Source organism: Engraulis encrasicolus, chromosome 19 (genome assembly GCF_034702125.1).
Source record: "Engraulis encrasicolus isolate BLACKSEA-1 chromosome 19, IST_EnEncr_1.0, whole genome shotgun sequence".
In the NCBI taxonomy this organism is placed as follows: Eukaryota; Metazoa; Chordata; class Actinopteri; order Clupeiformes; family Engraulidae; genus Engraulis; species Engraulis encrasicolus.
Window position 1 is genome coordinate 37,606,240 of NC_085875.1, and position 18,108 is coordinate 37,624,347.

The following is an 18,108-nucleotide window of genomic DNA, read 5'->3' on the forward strand; positions in this document are numbered from 1 at the left end:
GGATCTTTATGCCTCTGATATTTATTCCCGTGTAGTGTTATTATGTGTGTAGCCTATATCAAATTGTGTGTGTTTGTCCTTAGGAGAGTATGTGATCATGACCATCTTCTTTGAGCTGAGCCGGCGGATGGGCTACTTCACCATCCAGACCTACATCCCCTGCAGCATGATCGTGGTGCTCTCCTGGGTCTCCTTCTGGATTAACAAAGATGCTGTACCAGCAAGAACTTCACTCGGTATGACAAATGGTGACTGAAAGAGGCAGAGGCAGGCAGACGTCTTGAGGGAGAATGTGTGTCTCGAGTGTGTGTCTGACTATTCTGACTGTGTGGTGCGCAACAAATCTTTAGAGATACAGTAGGCTATAAAGATGTAAACTTCAATGCAATTCTTTGGTGCTTTGCTTTATGTTATCCCAGAGGCCTGGAATACACACACACTCGCACGCACGCACGCACAGACTCACACATTCACGCACACACACACACATACACGCACACATGCACGCACGCACACACGCACTCTCACACACACGCACACATGCACGCATGCACGCACCCACACACACACACAAACATTTCTGTGTTCCTTCTGTCAGTCCATGTCTTTCTATGATACAACACGATGTAGCAACAAAGATACTGTATAGGCATGCACTTCCCTCAGTATGACAAATGTGTCTGAAAGAGGCAGATGTTTTGTTGTGTGAGAGAGTTGTGTGACAAATGCATATCAAGCCATTTTGACTGAGTGGAGACATATTTAGCGATGTAAACTCAACAACTTAAATTATTATTTTGCTTTCAGTGCTCTTACATATTCCATAGGGCACTAACACTATCTTTACCTTTACCTCTCTCTCTCCCTCTCCTCCGTGTCTGTCTGTCTGTCTGTCTGTCTGTCTATCTCTTTCTCTTTCTCTTTCTCTTTCTCTCTCTCTCCTTCTCTCTCTCTCTCTCTCTCTCTCTCTCTCTCTAACTCACCTCATACCCATCCATAACTATTGTATGTGTTAAGTCTTCCTCCTTCCTAGGCCTATGTGTCTGCCTATCTATTGAAAACCCAGAGATAGGCCCAACACCGGAATCCTAGTCTCGTGCTCTGCTCCTTAAGCTCCGGACTGTAGAAAACATTTCATTTTGCATCCTAATTTACCAAGTTTCCGTATTATGATGGGATCTCAGTCGTAGATCTCCCTAGTCCCAGGATAATTGTGTGATTGCACTCAATTAATATAAACTGTTCTTATTATGAATATTCCAACAATATCGGTTAAGTCTGAGTCCAGCTGTCAAGGGTTTTATATCCATTTACTTGTAGAACTGATTTGCACGCGGCCGACTAATTTCTTTGTGCATGTCCATCCCATATGAGAGACGTCTAGAATAAATCAGAGGTTAAAGTTGCTGGAAGGTACCATACTTATGAGATCCTAAGCCCCATACACTTTACTTCTATTCGACTGCAATAGGAAGCGAGAGGTGTATGTCGAGAGCTACACCCAAAAGGTCTGATCACCCCGCTTAAGTTCCAGTTTACGATAACATATTTTTATCCTAAGTAGACACCATTGACACTCGGGCTGACCCGAAGTATAGCGTCCCACTCCACATGGAGAAATGTCCTTGGAGCTGCTACGTTTCGACAGTACAATAACCTTATGAAGGAATAAACGGGATCTACAGCAAAATATAGATCAATGAAAGTTTTATTACAGGACAACTCTAATTCTATGACAAAGTACAATGTTGAAAAAGTCAATGCTACCTAATTAAGAGGAAATGGTTACATGGACACTAGGTCCACGGGAGCCCTTTAGCGGGGTTTAAACTCAAAGATTTGATCATTACACCAAAGTTTAATACCTAGGTACCTCGTGGGACGACCCCAGCCAGGGACCAATGACGTGCCGGCATTTACCTGGGCTGGGCTTTGCACAATGGCACGGGGTTGGGTTGTAACCAACACCGTATCCAAATCCTATGATTCTAAATCTTTAATAAATTCACTAATTGCAGTTTCAAAACCAAGACCTGTTCACCACCCGAAGTATTTCCATCAGATTGATACCAAACACATGCATAGAATTTCAAGCACATCTTAGTAAGCATTTAAACCACGCATATTAGATCTGGCGGGAGTTTTCAGTCTCTGTGTGGGCACGGGAGGTGCGCGCTTGCAGGGACAAATGGCCGCTGGCCGAAGATGCGCTGGGAACGCACACCGGGGGGTGCGCGCTTTTCACACCGGGAGGTGCGCAATGCATACAGGTGACCGGAGGTTTTGGGGCGGTCCCCCCGAAGGGGGCCCTCTGTCACACAGTGCTTTTGAGATCCAGATGTCAGATATGCAATGTTTATCTTTGAAGTCAACAGAAAACTCAGAGTAGTAAAACAAAGGCGTTGAAATAAGGAAAAGAACGCAAACAAATGTTAATACCATGCCCGTGAGCCACCGGCGCTGTGAATTCAGTGCCCCTTTGTCAGGGCCCATATGGGGGGATCTTACAGTGGCCCCTCGGAACACGAAGGTAAAAGTCCAGTGTCTTTCGTGGCCGGTAGGAATGCCCCCACCGGCTGTCACTGACGAAGAACGGGCGTGAGGTATTTGCTGGCCGTCAGTGCTGCTTCAGACTCCCTTTTCTAGGAGCGGATGAGGTGTTTGAAGTAGCAGCACTGGACCAGCGTGAAGAGGAGGATGAGGGCGCTGGCGAGTACACAACCCCTGAAGATCCAATCCCACCATGTACGCTGCCTCTGCGGCATGGTTGGTGGAACTGGTGAGGAGCTCTGCAGTCTTCTCGGCCAGGTTTGTTTGTACCTGGGCCTGGTTGAGTACACTGTACCCGCTGGATGAGCTGCTGTAGGGTCACGGTGTCAGCCAGCGCCTGGGTCCCCTCCTTGTAGAAGGGGTCGGTGTTCTCCCTTCAGGGAGAGAGGTCAAAGTCCAGTGGAGTTGAGTGACCCCATGGAGAGGTCATCTGTCACCGCTAGACAGAAGCTGTGGTTGGCGGGGCATGTCAGCCCGCCATAGGAGAAGGAGTTCATCTTACTGATGCCCCACACTCCTGTGTGCTGGACACCTGAACGGAGCTGAAGTATCCATGGAGTGACCTAAAGGTTATTAACTTGGAATCAGGAGTATTACAAGTACAGAGGACATATTTGGTCATGGCAACAATTCGAGTGGTGAACAATGTCTCAGTCGTACCAATAGTCATATACCCTGTAAGGTGGTCCCACGTTAATACCTGAATACATCAGAGTGGTCAATAGCTCAGAATACTGTACATTTTTCATTTTGTCAGATTCAAACCACCTATGTAAATCCAAGATCACTATAAGATCTTGCAGCGCACGCTTAGGCACTCTGTGCCGCGCACATCTAAAACTTGCTGGGGGGCAGCAGTAAACAAATCTTGTGCAAATGTCTATGTCTATAGGCTGCGTCACGCTCGAGCTTGTAGGTTTGGTTGAATAATGCTAGACTAGTGGTCAGTAGCGCCTGCGCTTCTGACCGCACAGCCTTAATGATTCATTTATTGGAGTTAGTGAGGTGCTGGAATCCAGCGGCCGCATGGCTTGCCAGCTAACTTGTGTACTGCGACTGTCCGGTGATTCTGTACGAGTTCACTGCCGAATTGACTGTACCAAAGAGGCCAGATATTTGTGAGAGTAAATCTCTTTTGCTGCGCATAGAATTTACTTGAGCCGCGAGTCCAAATCCATAGTCAGTAATCGGGTCTTCGATGCGTGACTGCAGCCATGTGTATGTGTCTCCATTCGTGTCACGATGTGTAGTGTAGGCAGTCAGTATGTATGAAATGTGTGCCATAACTAAATTGACATTGTGCAACAAGGTTTTGTTCATGCTACCCTTAATCAGTTGTGTGTGGGTGTGGATGAAGTATGGGACATTGTGTTGGTCATGTATAACACAGGTAGTCAATTAAAACGTTTCTTGGTTCACATGTGCAATCAGAGGTGTGGTGTACAAATTGTTACTATGGAGTCAATTGACACCACAGTACACTTCTTTCGTCGGTTCTCATCTGTGAGGGGAAAAAACAGGTTAAGTAATGTCGTTGTAGACTATATGTGTGAGGTTATGTACAAGGTCCTACGTGCGGTAGCACTTTTCTATGTACAAGGTCCTACGTGCGGTAGCACTTTTCCGGATCCTTCTCATCATGTTATATGTGATAGAGTATGTGCATAACACAAATGTTAGCGAGTGGGCAGTTTTAAAACTGATACCACATGATGCTATTTTGTAATTCTTTAGTGGGCTATGTACGGTGGGTTTAAAGGGAGGATGGATGGAGCCTTCATTACAACGTTTGTGTGTGGCAATTTTGACCCGGAGCTACTCCGGAGGGCCAGGCTATATCTTGTTTAGTATGTAATGAAATGAGATCAGTGTGTACTGGCCCCTTGAAGGATTTCCAAACCCATCTCCAACATCCGTAGTTATGGGTGAGCTGCACCCCTTGGTCAGGCCTAACGTGTGTCGGCCCGACAGTCTTCTTTTTGTCCGGCGTCCATGGAATGGCCGCAGCTTCTGTAACAGAAACATAATATGATTATTCATCAGATGAGCACCTAAACCTTTTGCATTGCACTTAAGTGAAAACATCGCAGTTTCCCCTGGTCACGGCCAGACAACTGTTGTTCACAGCTTTATGGGCCGTGCCAGTGTGGGACAAAGGTATTTTCTCTCACAAACACGCGCACCATTGTTCATATCTCCAGCAACAAATTAATTTTCAGCAGTAGGATTAAGTGTGTGTCACTTCTCACATTAGATTGCTGTTGCCTTAGCTTAGCCTGTGCATACAGTGCTTTGGGCAATTTGTCAGCGCTGTGGGCTGAGGTGGCCACCGTCAGTGGTCTCAAGTCATTTGGAGAGATGCAGGTCAATGGAGAGTCTTATGACTCGCCCTGTCATTACTTCAAATGGGCGGAAGCCCGTGGCATTAGTGTTTGTGCTGCGTGATGTGTTTCGAGAACCTTTGGCGAATGTAACACAAAAATGTTTTTCCATGACTTATTCTGTGAAATGTCCCATGATCCGATTCACTTTGAATCAATACCCCATGTGCTGGAACAATTTGTCTAACCAATACTCGCACTACGTGCGGTATTGTTTCGTGTTGGAATGGCTTCGACCCATTTCAATAATTAATTGACAATCACAAGACAGTTCCGGATCAGGAACTGCGTATTAAATTGGTGCGGCTGGAGTTGCTTTGGTTCCTAGCGGCGGACCAGGCAATCGCCGCCCCAGCTCATGACGTCAGAGGCCCGTGTAGGCCACCAGAAACGGCGTTAAATGAGTTGGATCGTAGCTGCGGAGGAAATATTCCTCTCCACCAGATTTAGTTGCAGGTAAATAACACTAATAGCAAAGCCTTTGCGGTTTCACACATAAACAGCTCTAGCCTCAAAACAGTGCACACAACCAACGAGCAAGCACAACATTTGTCTACTGCTCTAGTAAGTCTATGCAGAGAAAGACAGCCTTTGTAGGCGAGCCTAAATGGTTCCAACCTGCAAACAGCCTGTCTATGGCTTTATAAGCACACACAACAGCTAAAACATATTATTTAACCCTCAACCTTCTGTACGGTGCAAGTCATCTACAAAAGTTTCTGGCATTGCTTCAAATTAGGGGGTCGAGAGACGGCAGAGACTATGCTCAATGTGGGAGGCTCAGTGTATGTGACTTCCATGTGTTTTACGCGACGAGTGCAAACGTGCTATGAAAGTATCCACAAGTTAGACTATCAAATGCATGACAGTGAATCCGAATTTAAACCCCTACGTCGCTTACGACGTGGGTTCTCTCATCTCTCATGCCTGTTTACCTCGCCAGCTGATCTTGCCAGGGCAAGTGGCGCGTGCGCGTTCTCGCGAGGGACTCGTTGCCATGGAAATCTACTATACATCCGGGTTATCACAACAGCTGAGCTGACTACGGCTGCCGCATGCGTTTGTTATCTCGAATTCGTCCTGGAGTTACTACCATTACTGCATAACCATTTCATGTTGTAGGCGCTGCATAGCACAAAACTGTGTATGGACTCTGGTGGGATTTCGGGAGACCATCCTGGAGTAGCGTTTGAGCTTACAACGTTAGCATGGTCACCGGAAAACTCGCCTCCAAAACACTGCTATGGCTAGCTCTACAATGCAATGCTTATGGAGTTGGTAGCGGCTAACTCTGTGGGCCGTGTGTTTGGACTCAGTTTACGAGTCCAGGGACGAGTTAATTTACTTTTGAGAGGGTGCGTAAGGCTTTCACTGACCTCTCCGGTTAGTGCCAAATACGATTTGTAGAAACAAAGCGGTGGGAACACCACCCTTTGTTCACATTGAGCCACGTTACTGCCGTCACTTTAACCATCCCAAGACCATGGGTAACTGTCTTGGAAGTGATGCCTCCTAGCTCAGGCGGCAAAAGACATTTTTCAAATAATCCATGGCCGAAGCCATGAATTGTACATCAACTCTGTCGTATCCCTGATGTTTCCCCACTACTTTCTCAACCCTTATCAGCGTTCTACGGTGCTGATCTACGCGAGTATGTCGACTCGAAAACAACAAAAGGATGTCATATGTGTAGTGTGCTAGATTTGTCCCTTATCTTGTGTTGTGGAAAAATGAAAAGTTTTTCTTACCAAATCCAGGCGTAGATAAGAAGCAGTCCAAACCTCATGCTTTATCTGACTCCATATTTTACATAATCCAGGGATCACGTCGGGGTCACCACTGAAAACTCAGAGATAGGCCCAACACCGGAATCCTAGTCTCGTGCTCTGCTCCTTAAGCTCCGGACTGTAGAAAACATTTCATTTTGCATCCTAATTTACCAAGTTTCCGTATTATGATGGGATCTCAGTCGTAGATCTCCCTAGTCCCAGGATAATTGTGTGATTGCACTCAATTAATATAAACTGTTCTTATTATGAATATTCCAACAATATCGGTTAAGTCTGAGTCCAGCTGTCAAGGGTTTTATATCCATTTACTTGTAGAACTGATTTGCACGCGGCCGACTAATTTCTTTGTGCATGTCCATCCCATATGAGAGACGTCTAGAATAAATCAGAGGTTAAAGTTGCTGGAAGGTACCATACTTATGAGATCCTAAGCCCCATACACTTTACTTCTATTCGACTGCAATAGGAAGCGAGAGGTGTATGTCGAGAGCTACACCCAAAAGGTCTGATCACCCCGCTTAAGTTCCAGTTTACGATAACATATTTTTATCCTAAGTAGACACCATTGACACTCGGGCTGACCCGAAGTATAGCGTCCCACTCCACATGGAGAAATGTCCTTGGAGCTGCTACGTTTCGACAGTACAATAACCTTATGAAGGAATAAACGGGATCTACAGCAAAATATAGATCAATGAAAGTTTTATTACAGGACAACTCTAATTCTATGACAAAGTACAATGTTGAAAAAGTCAATGCTACCTAATTAAGAGGAAATGGTTACATGGACACTAGGTCCACGGGAGCCCTTTAGCGGGGTTTAAACTCAAAGATTTGATCATTACACCAAAGTTTAATACCTAGGTACCTCGTGGGACGACCCCAGCCAGGGACCAATGACGTGCCGGCATTTACCTGGGCTGGGCTTTGCACAATGGCACGGGGTTGGGTTGTAACCAACACCGTATCCAAATCCTATGATTCTAAATCTTTAATAAATTCACTAATTGCAGTTTCAAAACCAAGACCTGTTCACCACCCGAAGTATTTCCATCAGATTGATACCAAACACATGCATAGAATTTCAAGCACATCTTAGTAAGCATTTAAACCACGCATATTAGATCTGGCGGGAGTTTTCAGTCTCTGTGTGGGCACGGGAGGTGCGCGCTTGCAGGGACAAATGGCCGCTGGCCGAAGATGCGCTGGGAACGCACACCGGGGGGTGCGCGCTTTTCACACCGGGAGGTGCGCAATGCATACAGGTGACCGGAGGTTTTGGGGCGGTCCCCCCGAAGGGGGCCCTCTGTCACACAGTGCTTTTGAGATCCAGATGTCAGATATGCAATGTTTATCTTTGAAGTCAACAGAAAACTCAGAGTAGTAAAACAAAGGCGTTGAAATAAGGAAAAGAACGCAAACAAATGTTAATACCATGCCCGTGAGCCACCGGCGCTGTGAATTCAGTGCCCCTTTGTCAGGGCCCATATGGGGGGATCTTACACTATGATACAATACAGTACTCTTGTGCTGGACAAAGAAGCAAGAACAAAAACACCACATCTCCAACGTATTCATTTCCTATTGTCACAGGAATCACCACGGTGCTCACCATGACAACGCTAAGCACCATCTCCAGGAAGTCGCTGCCTAAGGTCTCCTACGTGACGGCCATGGACCTCTTCGTCTCCGTCTGCTTCATCTTCACCTTCGCAGCTCTGATGGAGTACGGCACCCTTCACTACTTCACCAGCAACCGGCAGACCAAGAAGAAACCCCAGCACACCAATGTGAGTGGTCTCTTAACTCCTACCTATAGGGCTGGACTGGGACCGAAAAATAGCCAAGGCTGTGTTTCCCAAAAACATTTAAAGGGACACTGTGCAGAAAATGGTCAAAAAAGGTACTGCAACTATGCTGCTCAATGAAACTGGGCTGCCTATTGCCAAATTTGATCTTTACATGAAAGTTTACTAAGTATTAAACAAATATTTTCTAGTATGGTCCAAGCACAGTCATTTTTGCGGCTAAAAATGGCTATTTTTGGAAATTCAAAATGGCGGACCATGGAGAAGATCCCCCTTTTCATGTATGAAAAGTGCAATTTTTCCAGTCATAATGAATACTTAGGATTTGATGGTGGTGGTAAGTATTCATGAAAAGGGTAACATTAGTGAATGGGCAGCATGAATTCTGGAAATAAACAAATAAAAATCTCACACGGTGTCCCTTTAAGTAGTACTTAAGCCTAAGTAGTACTTACTGGAACTATGAGGTGCCTTCTACTGTAGGCAATGTATCACATCACTTAAATATGCACGGTGTTATATATGTAGGCTAGTAGTTAATTTCTAGACTTCATGCTGCCCATTCACAAATGTTACCTTTTTCATGAATACTTACGACCACCATTTTTAGTATTCATTATGACTGGGAAAATTGCGTTTTTCATACATGAAAAGGCGGATCTTCTCCATGTCCGCCAATTTGAAATTCCAGAAATAGATATTTCTAGCTGCAAAACTTGCTTTACTTATGCTGGTAAATAATAGTTTATTGTTTTGTAAATATTCATGAAAGATCACATGTGGCAATATGAGGCATAGTTTCAATGAGCAGCCTAGTTGCAATACTTACTCTATGTCTTCTTCTTTTGTCCTCTTGCTATTCTCTCTTGTTTCTGTCTCTCCTCTCTTCTTCTCCTTTTAAATCCATCTTTAACATTGATTGTTTTTTCCCCCATTTGTTAAGCACTTTGAGTTGCATGCCTTGCATGATACAGTGCTATACAAATACAATTATTATACAAATACAATTATTACTCTGGCCACCATCCTACACAGTGAACCTTTAACTCCTAACTGGGCTGGACTGGGACCAAAAATAGCCAGGGCTGCATTATAGGTGCCTTTTAGGCATCACTAATATCATTTTATAGGTCTACATACAATATTTTTTCTCGCACGTGCAAATAAAATGCTTGCCCAAAGTGCATGTGCCAGATAAAATAGTGCATGTATAAACCTTTAGTGATGATGTGAGACCTGATATTCTGATACATTGCCAAAGGGACAACTTGTACATAAGCTAAAGTACTACTTTTTGAGTTTTTGAGAAACGCAGCCCCACTGTTTCTATGCAATATTATAACAGGCTCAGTCCATTGTAGATACTACAGATGGGCCGATGTGCTGCCCCATCTAAATGATGAGCCGGTCTCACATGAAAAAAAAAATATTCAAAGACAAAAACAAAAAAAACGAACTATTACAAACAATCTTTGCAAATCGATGCAAATCGTTGCATCTGCCACTGAGGGCTGTCAGCCCACCGGGAAAACACCCTGTATGCCAAATTATCAATCCAGCTCTGCTACGAACACTGCTTAGCTGTATGCGCTAATAGGCACAACATAAGCTCACATCAAAGAGATAATGATGAACACACATCACTTAAAAAATGTGCAGATAATTATACCGGGGTGCAAAAAACACAAGGCAGCAAGGCTTGATTAGGGTATCATTCACCTCGACAGCTGCTGTTGTAAGACAGGAATATGTTAAGTGATAGGCAGGTTTTGACTGAGAGGAGCTGTTTGGTTCTATGTTGCGAATATGACCAACATGACATGAATGTGTTTTGTTCATTTATTTAGACAAACCTTGGTTACAAATAGATGACTAACATCTGGTGTGAGATGCTGTCTATCTTACTGTAGCCTATGTGTTTATTGTAGATTTACACTTTTAAAGTCTATTCTTATCATGTTCTGCATGCGTGTTTTGGTATGTTTTGTCTAAGAGGGAAAAAAGGGCCCATTAAAGGTCATGCTGGGTCAGTATGTTTAGTTAAGATAGATCCTGAGCTAGTCTATTGTATTCCACAGTTGAAGAACTGCAATTCATTGTGAATGGGGGTCCTTTGCGAAGCTTCAACATATCTTGTTTACATTCAAGCTTGTACTTTCAAAGTCAAAGTATAGCAAAGGCTGTACTGTTCAAATTGAACAGAGACAACTTCATAAGTCCACATCTGTTAACAGTAAGCATGTTTGTAAAGGCATTCTTGTCTCTCAAATGTTGGCGCTATGTCAAAATATATTATTCGAACGCAGACCTTATGATGTGCTAAATTTAATTTTACACAGCAATTTGCTTTTAAAGTGGTAGTTCGCTATTTTAGACATTAAGCCTTGTTTGTGTGACTTCTGGGGTGAAGTAAAGATGTTCTCATCACAATTTTGACATTTGGTGCTGAACGGAGCATTTGGGTATTCAAGACTGCAGCCCCCCCACCTTTACATTGACTCCAATGAAGCACTCAAGCAATCGATCATAAAATGGCATTAAACTTTCGTTTGCAGAGACATGAAACTCACCGAGTGGTCAGAGGTGGGCAGCGATACGTTGGCTCGAAAATCACCGCGAAATACGCTTCCAGAGAAGATATATTCATTATTGTCCGTCTTCATTGACTGTATTGGTTTGAGTAGTATTACTCCGCGCGACCGGAAATGGGGGTGCGTTTGTTTACGTTACTATCTATGGTTTGTATGCAAGCTGTAGTTTTTGTAGCCAGTCCCGCTCAAAGATAGCCGTTCTACCTAGCTCCTTGATGTCTACATAAACAACACACTATCGCTACCTACTGGCTGGATGTCTACTGCTATTCAACGGCGTCTGGGGAAAAATAGGTCCGCCAAATGCTAAACAACAGTTAGAAGGCATATTTCGCTGCAATTTTCGGGTCAATTTATCGCTGTCTACCACTGACCACACGGTGAGTTCCATGTCTTCTCAAACAAAAGTTTAATGCCATTTTATAATCGATTGCTTGAGTGCTCTATTGGAGTCAATGTAAAGGTGGGGGGGCTGCAGTATTGGATACTCAAATGCTCCGTTCAGCACCAAATGTCAAAATTGTGATGAGAACATCTCTACTTCACCCCAGAAGTCACACAAACAGGGCTTAATGTCTAAAATAGTGAACTACCACTTTAACGAAACTAAACTACTGCAGAAGGTTAAGGATTGTTGCACAGCATTTAGGTGCTAGTAAAATCAGGAGGACTGTTCAATTCAAACGAAAAAAAACTTTACGGCACACTTGCTTGACTGTGTGAATTTATTACCACAGCAAGCAACGGATTTCGCCTCTGTGCATCATCAAGTTTACTCAGGAATTGTAAACAGAAAAAATATAGTAACACTATAGAATAACAGTCCCTTAAAAAACGTTATTAACACTTTATTAGCAATTAGTAATGGACTTATTATGAACAAGGATTTACAAATATTTGTAGATGAGTAAGGAACAGCCTACGCCTGCAAAGTGGAGTGGGTATCAGCTCCTGCAGGAGTTTGATGCGTCTTTGCCTACCCGACACGTGTATATACATATGGTGGTTCCATCTCTTTTGTTCTTTGGAGGAGAAACCTTACAGGCCAGTTGTGGCTATACTGTGTCTGCGTTGTTAACATCATATTTCTTACTCCTTTACAAACATATGTAAGTGTTTCGTTGATAATGAGTTAATTATTATTAGAAAGCTTTTTAAAGATTGTTATTCTAAAGTGTTAACAAAAAAATCAGAAACCTGATCATGACACAAAGAGGCGAATTACTTTGTTCGCTCTGATAATAGCTAAACAAAGTCAAGCAAGTGTGCAGTAAACGTCTTTCTTTTGAATTGCGAAGCTCAACTAGCGTTGTAACTGTGTTCCAGAAAACCAGCCTGGTGAACATCCGCCCGGGCACGTCACTGCTGCAGATGAACAACATCGCCCCATATGACGACGACGACTATGTCTATGAGTGCCTGGACGGCAAAGACTGTACCAGCTTCTTCTGTTGTTTTGACGACTGTCGCGCGGGGAGGTGGCGAGAGAACAGGATGCATGTGCACGTCTCCAAGATCGACTCCTACTCCAGAATATTCTTCCCCACTGCTTTCGGCCTCTTCAACCTTGTCTACTGGGTCGGGTACCTGTACCTGTAAAAAGAAAAACAAAACAAAACAAACAAACAAACAAAAACCCAGAATGACCACAAAAGCAAAACAACAAATAAATGCAGGAAACTGTAGCATATGGATGTGTGCAGATGACATATAGAAGACAAGTTAAATTGTAATTTTATAAGAAGATGAAAAAACAATGTTCATTTGTAAATTGCTAGCCCTTGTTTTCCTGGCTCGCTATACCACAAAGTAACACTACAAGATATAGAGTATTTGTATTTGATCTTTTAAAACGTCATCAGGAAATGGCTGGCTATGAATTGAAACCCAAGCTATGGGCAGACCAAGTTGTTTGTGAGTGTGTGTGTGTGTGTGTGTGTGTGTGTGTGTGTGTGTGTGTGTGTGTGTGTGTGTGTGTGTGTGTGTGTGTGTGTGTGTGTGTGAGAGAGAGAGAGAGAGAGAGAGAGAGAGAGAGAGAGAGAATTATAGATAACCATAGAGAATGATAGAACGAGAATGAAATAGACAGAGAAAAGGTCAAATATATTGAATATGATGTAGCTGGGTTTATACTAAATGGAGACGTCACTGATGTAATGGATACGGTTTTGTACAAGGGACAGTAATGTCTAGTTCCAACAAAAGGCACAAACTTCCTTCACCTTATCCTTTTCATGCTTTTTGCTGATGTAACCTCTTCGATACACACATTTTATGGATGAGAAACATTTGACTACTCAGCAAAATCATTACTGGAGTAATTGGTGTCATATCCACAGACTAAAGCAAGTCTTTATGGGTTGTTTGACCTTCGACACAATTATCTTGGCCAGATTAAAGTGTTTTGAGCATGCATCACCATATAGTATAAACCCACATTGGCGGTTACACTTTCTAAATACGTTTTTACCTGATGGTTATACGATAATTTTGCACTACCATTAATATGCCTTGCAATATTTGTATTTGCAAGCTGTGCATGAATAATTAACATGTTCACACAGTGATAATTGAAACTAAAGTATTTGTAACTACAGCATTATTACAAACTTATTACATAGCAATTTCAATAAGGCGTAACCACTGTGAGTGCAAGAAAATGTGTATGGTCTTTAAAAAGGAAATGCCAAGAGGTGCACTCGGAAATGTAGCACTCGCATTGAGACAGGTACTTTGATATAAATGCATATCGTTATTTACTGTACACACGTGAAATTTGGGATTTGGGAAGTTTGAAAGAACCTTATTATAGCCTCTAGATTAGCCGAAGTCCAGGATTTGCAGTCTGGCAAATATTTATACAGAGCCTTTTTGAATCGGATCAAAGAGAGCTTACATCCATAAGTCCAGCATTCGCTTGGGCCTTCTGTGGGGTTTTAACAGATTACCAACTCGCTCTGTTATCCTTCTAGTGTGCCACTTAATGTGACTGTGCCTGTTACATCAATTAAATGCATACTATCCAAGCCAGTAACAACTGTAACTAATTACGCACTTTTACTCCAACAAAGGTGAGGACTAGTGTTTAGTATGCACAGGGTATGTAGGAACATGCTATGCTAAAACATGTTCATACACTGAGAAAAGGAACAATTAAAATTAAGTGCTACCTTATCTAGTGTTGATCAGCTCCGAAGTAGCCTACATTGAGGTACATTACAGGATTTACATAAACAGATAAGGCTGCTTCGCTACTGAGCTGAATGCCTTTTCTTTCTCCCCTGTCCTAATTTAGCATGATAGATCGGCCAGCTGCCAAAAGGTGGGCCGTCCCCATTGGTTTTGTTCCCGCGGTAACATCCACTCTGAAAAGCCCTTGATGAGGAACACGACCTCAGCGGTGTTTGTGTGCGTGTGTGTGTTCACGCGCATGCGTGTAGCAAGGTAGTGTTATGGTGTTCATGTTTGTATCTTTGTGTGTGTGTGTGTGTGTGTGTGTGTGTGTGTGTGTGTGTGTGTGTGTGTGTGTGTGTGTGTGTGTGTGTGTGTGTGTGTGTGCGTAGGTGCGTGTAGCAGGGTAGTGTCATGGTGTGCATGTTTGTATATGTGTGTGTGCGTGTGTGTGCATGCGTGTATGTAGCAGGGTAGTGTTATGGTGTGCACATTTGTATATTTGTGTGTATGTGTCTGTGTCTCTAAGGTGAGAGACTGGTTGTTGGTGATGGGGAGGGCAAGGGTTGTCCCCTGCGATTCACGTACTGTGCGAGCTAAAAGTGCAGACTCAACAAAATGCTCAGTGGCCGCTGTTAATCACGAGCAGGTATGTAATCTACCAGTACCAAACAAGCAGCGCAGCATAGCATAGCATATAGCGTGTCGAGAGAAAAAAAAGGAAGAACTGCTGGGCTCATGCAGATGCAAGGCCCGGTGGGGTGGACAGCTGAGCCATCACTTCGCTGTCTCCATTCTCCTTTTGTACACAAAGTAATCCTGCTGTCAAACTTTGAAGCTGTATTTATAAACGCATTAAAAAAAAAATACATTTTTTTAAAGAAAAAGAAAACTGCACATCTGGTGGGATACTTTGTTCAATGTCATCAAATGCTTTTTCCGAAAAAATAAAATAAAATGATGACAGAATTGCTCTCTGAAGCCATGCTGCATGGGCAGAACTAGTTAAACTCTGTAGAGCAGGAGTGCATTTCTGGAAAGCGTAGTTGCTAACTATGTTAGCTACTTTGTTGGTTGCAATGCAGTTTCCCATTGACAACTACCCAAGTTGCTAACTGCTAACAACTACACTTTCGAGAAATGCTCCCAGGTTTGTATATACTTAAGAGATAGTTTCCAACCACGTAGAGTAGATGTAGAGGTAGAATATAACGTATAGAACTGAGTTCCATAGTCTCTAGAGAACCAGCACTTAAAATCGTAAGCCATCGACGCTTTGAAATATTAAGCCTCCCTTTACAGGGCCTGATACCTGCACAGAGCAACAACAACAAACACCAACTTGCCTATTTTGATTGCTTCCACTTCAAAGAATGGCGATAGAGTGTGTGTGTGTATATATATATATATATATATATATATATATATATATATATATATATATATATATATATATATGTGTGTATATATATATATATGTGTGTGTATATATATATATATATATATATATATATATATATATATATATATATATATATATATATATATATATATATATATATATATAGGCTAATGCATATATTCTTTAACTCTAGCATATATTCATGTGTAAATAACAAAACTGAGATCTGGAGTGCATTTCTCAAAAGCATAGTTGCTAGCTATGTTAGCTACTTTGTTGGTTGCAGTGCAATTTCCCATTGGCAACTACCCAAGTTGCTAACTGCTAACAACTACACTTTCGAGAAATGCACCCCGTCTCTGCAGAATATAGTGTGTCTGCTGCACACACATATAGTACTGCCCTACAAAGCAAAAAGGCAGTAACTACATTGCTGTTTAAAATTAGTTACTATGACTTAAATGCCATATATATCAAAGTCTAAAGTTAAATAAAATGATTGATCTGCAAAAAAGGTGGTAATATAAAGTAACAAAACTGTCACATGTCAATAATCTCCCAAAAACCACTTATACTGGATTGCAGTATCATTTTAAAGTCATTTTACTCAGTTTGGAGCTCTGCACAGTTACTGCCTTTTTGCTTTGTAGGGCAGAGTACATGTATAGCTTTCTTCTGTAGCCTGATTTTTTTACATAAAAAAAACAGTTTCATTTATGGATTATTGTACGTTTCCAGAAAGTTCCTGGAGGTCCTTGAGTCAGGCTGTGCAAGAGGATGTGCTCCTCTAACGAAGTGACTCATTTCTCCTCAGAGCACATACAGCTTCAAGGATGTGTGCCTGTGCGTTTCAGTGTGTGTGTGTGTGTGTGTGTGTGTGTGTGTGTGTGTGTGTGTGTGTGTGTGTGTGTGTTTATGCTCCCAGGCCTTCTGGGAGTTGCGTGTGCTGCTGTCCTGTTTCAAGGGAAGAGATGTTCTTCTGTGAGATGGCTCATGCAAGAGCAAAGTAGCTCTAGGAGAAAGAAAGAGAGAGAGAGAGAGAGAGAGAGAGAGAGAGAGAGAGAGAGAGAGAGAGAGAGAGAGAGAGAGAGAGAGAGAGGGAGAGAGGGAGAGAGGGAGATAGTAAGAGAGCCAGAGTAGTGAGGCAAGATCATGGACGAAGCGACAGTTAGAACGGAAGCATTCTAGAAGTTTTGCTTGAAATGTTCGAGGTGGTTACTTCGATGAATGAAGGCACATATGTACGACTGTGAGTCTGTGTGTGTGTGTATGTGTGTGTGTATGTGTGTGTGTGTGTGACAGCTATGTGCTCATATGTATGCGCGTGACTGTGAGTGTGTGACAGCAATGTGCTTCTCTGTGTTTATGACAGCAATGTGCTTCTGTATGTGTGTGTGTGTGTGTGTGTGACGGCAATGTGCTTTGCGTGTGGGTTGTCACCCGCCGCAGGGGCTCTATTAGCCTGTGGGTAATGGGCACTGCTCTGCTCTGCTCTGCTCTGGCTGTTGCTGCAGCTGAGCTCCTGACGAGGCTTTCATCAGGTTCTCCTCGGTTCAACAGCAGGGGAGGCCACGCTAAGCAGGACTCTCAGAGGCTCTCAGCTCCTTTTAACCCCCCCCCCCCCCTCCCCCCTATTCCCCCCACATGCCCGAAGTCTTTCCACCTCAAAGCCCACCTCTCGCCTTCTCTTTAACTCCCCTCCACACTGCCCCACATGCCCGACCCCTTTTCCACCTCAAATCCCACCTCTATGTTCCTCTGTAGCTCCTTAACCCCTTAGCACAGAGCCTATGTTATAACCTTACTGTCGCCAAAATTGTAATGGCTATGTTACTTAAAGCTCTCGGAACTGTCATAGCAATGTTGTTATGATGTAGAGCTGAGTATTGTCAGCAAATAGTGACCTCATCTGCAGTAAGAGGCTACACACATTCTGTTCCACCATTGTTACTGTGCAATACTCACTGTTACTGTTAAAAACGTTACTACCATAGTAGCTACTACACCGCTATGACAGGGCACAGGTTCTATAGTAATACATGACGACTTGGTAATTACGATTCTGGTAACAGCTGATATATAACAGGGGTTGTGTCCTACTTGGTTAAACCCCTTCCACCGCACAGCACACCTCTTGGTGTTTCTCTGTAAACCCCGCTTCTCCTCCCACCCATTGCCCATGTCTTTGGTCCCTTCTGTAGCCCCATAAAGCACACTGTTTCACCAGTGGCACGCTGTAATAGTCATTGAAATATTGATAATCACCATACAGCAGTGCTACAATGACGTAACAGATGGCTTTTAGTAATGCATGACTTGGTCATTGCCATTCTGGTAACAGCATAGTTACAAGTGTTTTAACGGGTTAAACCTCCACTCCACCCCAAAGTCCACCTCTTGACCTTTCTCTTTAAC

At 43.1% G+C, this 18,108-nt stretch overlaps 1 protein-coding gene and 1 pseudogene across 1 annotated transcript in view; one reads left to right on the forward strand and one right to left on the reverse strand.

Annotated features, from left to right (window-relative positions):
* The window catches only part of gabrg1 (gamma-aminobutyric acid type A receptor subunit gamma1), a 33,028-nt gene extending 20,280 nt beyond the window's left edge, over window positions 1-12,748 (forward strand). Inside the window, exons 8-10 of the mRNA XM_063223902.1 lie at window positions 84-236; window positions 8,315-8,511; window positions 12,447-12,748. Of these exons, the coding sequence (XP_063079972.1) occupies window positions 84-236; window positions 8,315-8,511; window positions 12,447-12,719 (623 nt within the window). The 3' untranslated portion in view covers window positions 12,720-12,748. The remainder of the gene's footprint in view (window positions 1-83; window positions 237-8,314; window positions 8,512-12,446) is intronic.
* LOC134435393 (uncharacterized) lies at window positions 2,154-4,079 on the reverse strand (annotated as a pseudogene).
* Window positions 12,749-18,108: the final 5,360 nt, after the last annotated feature.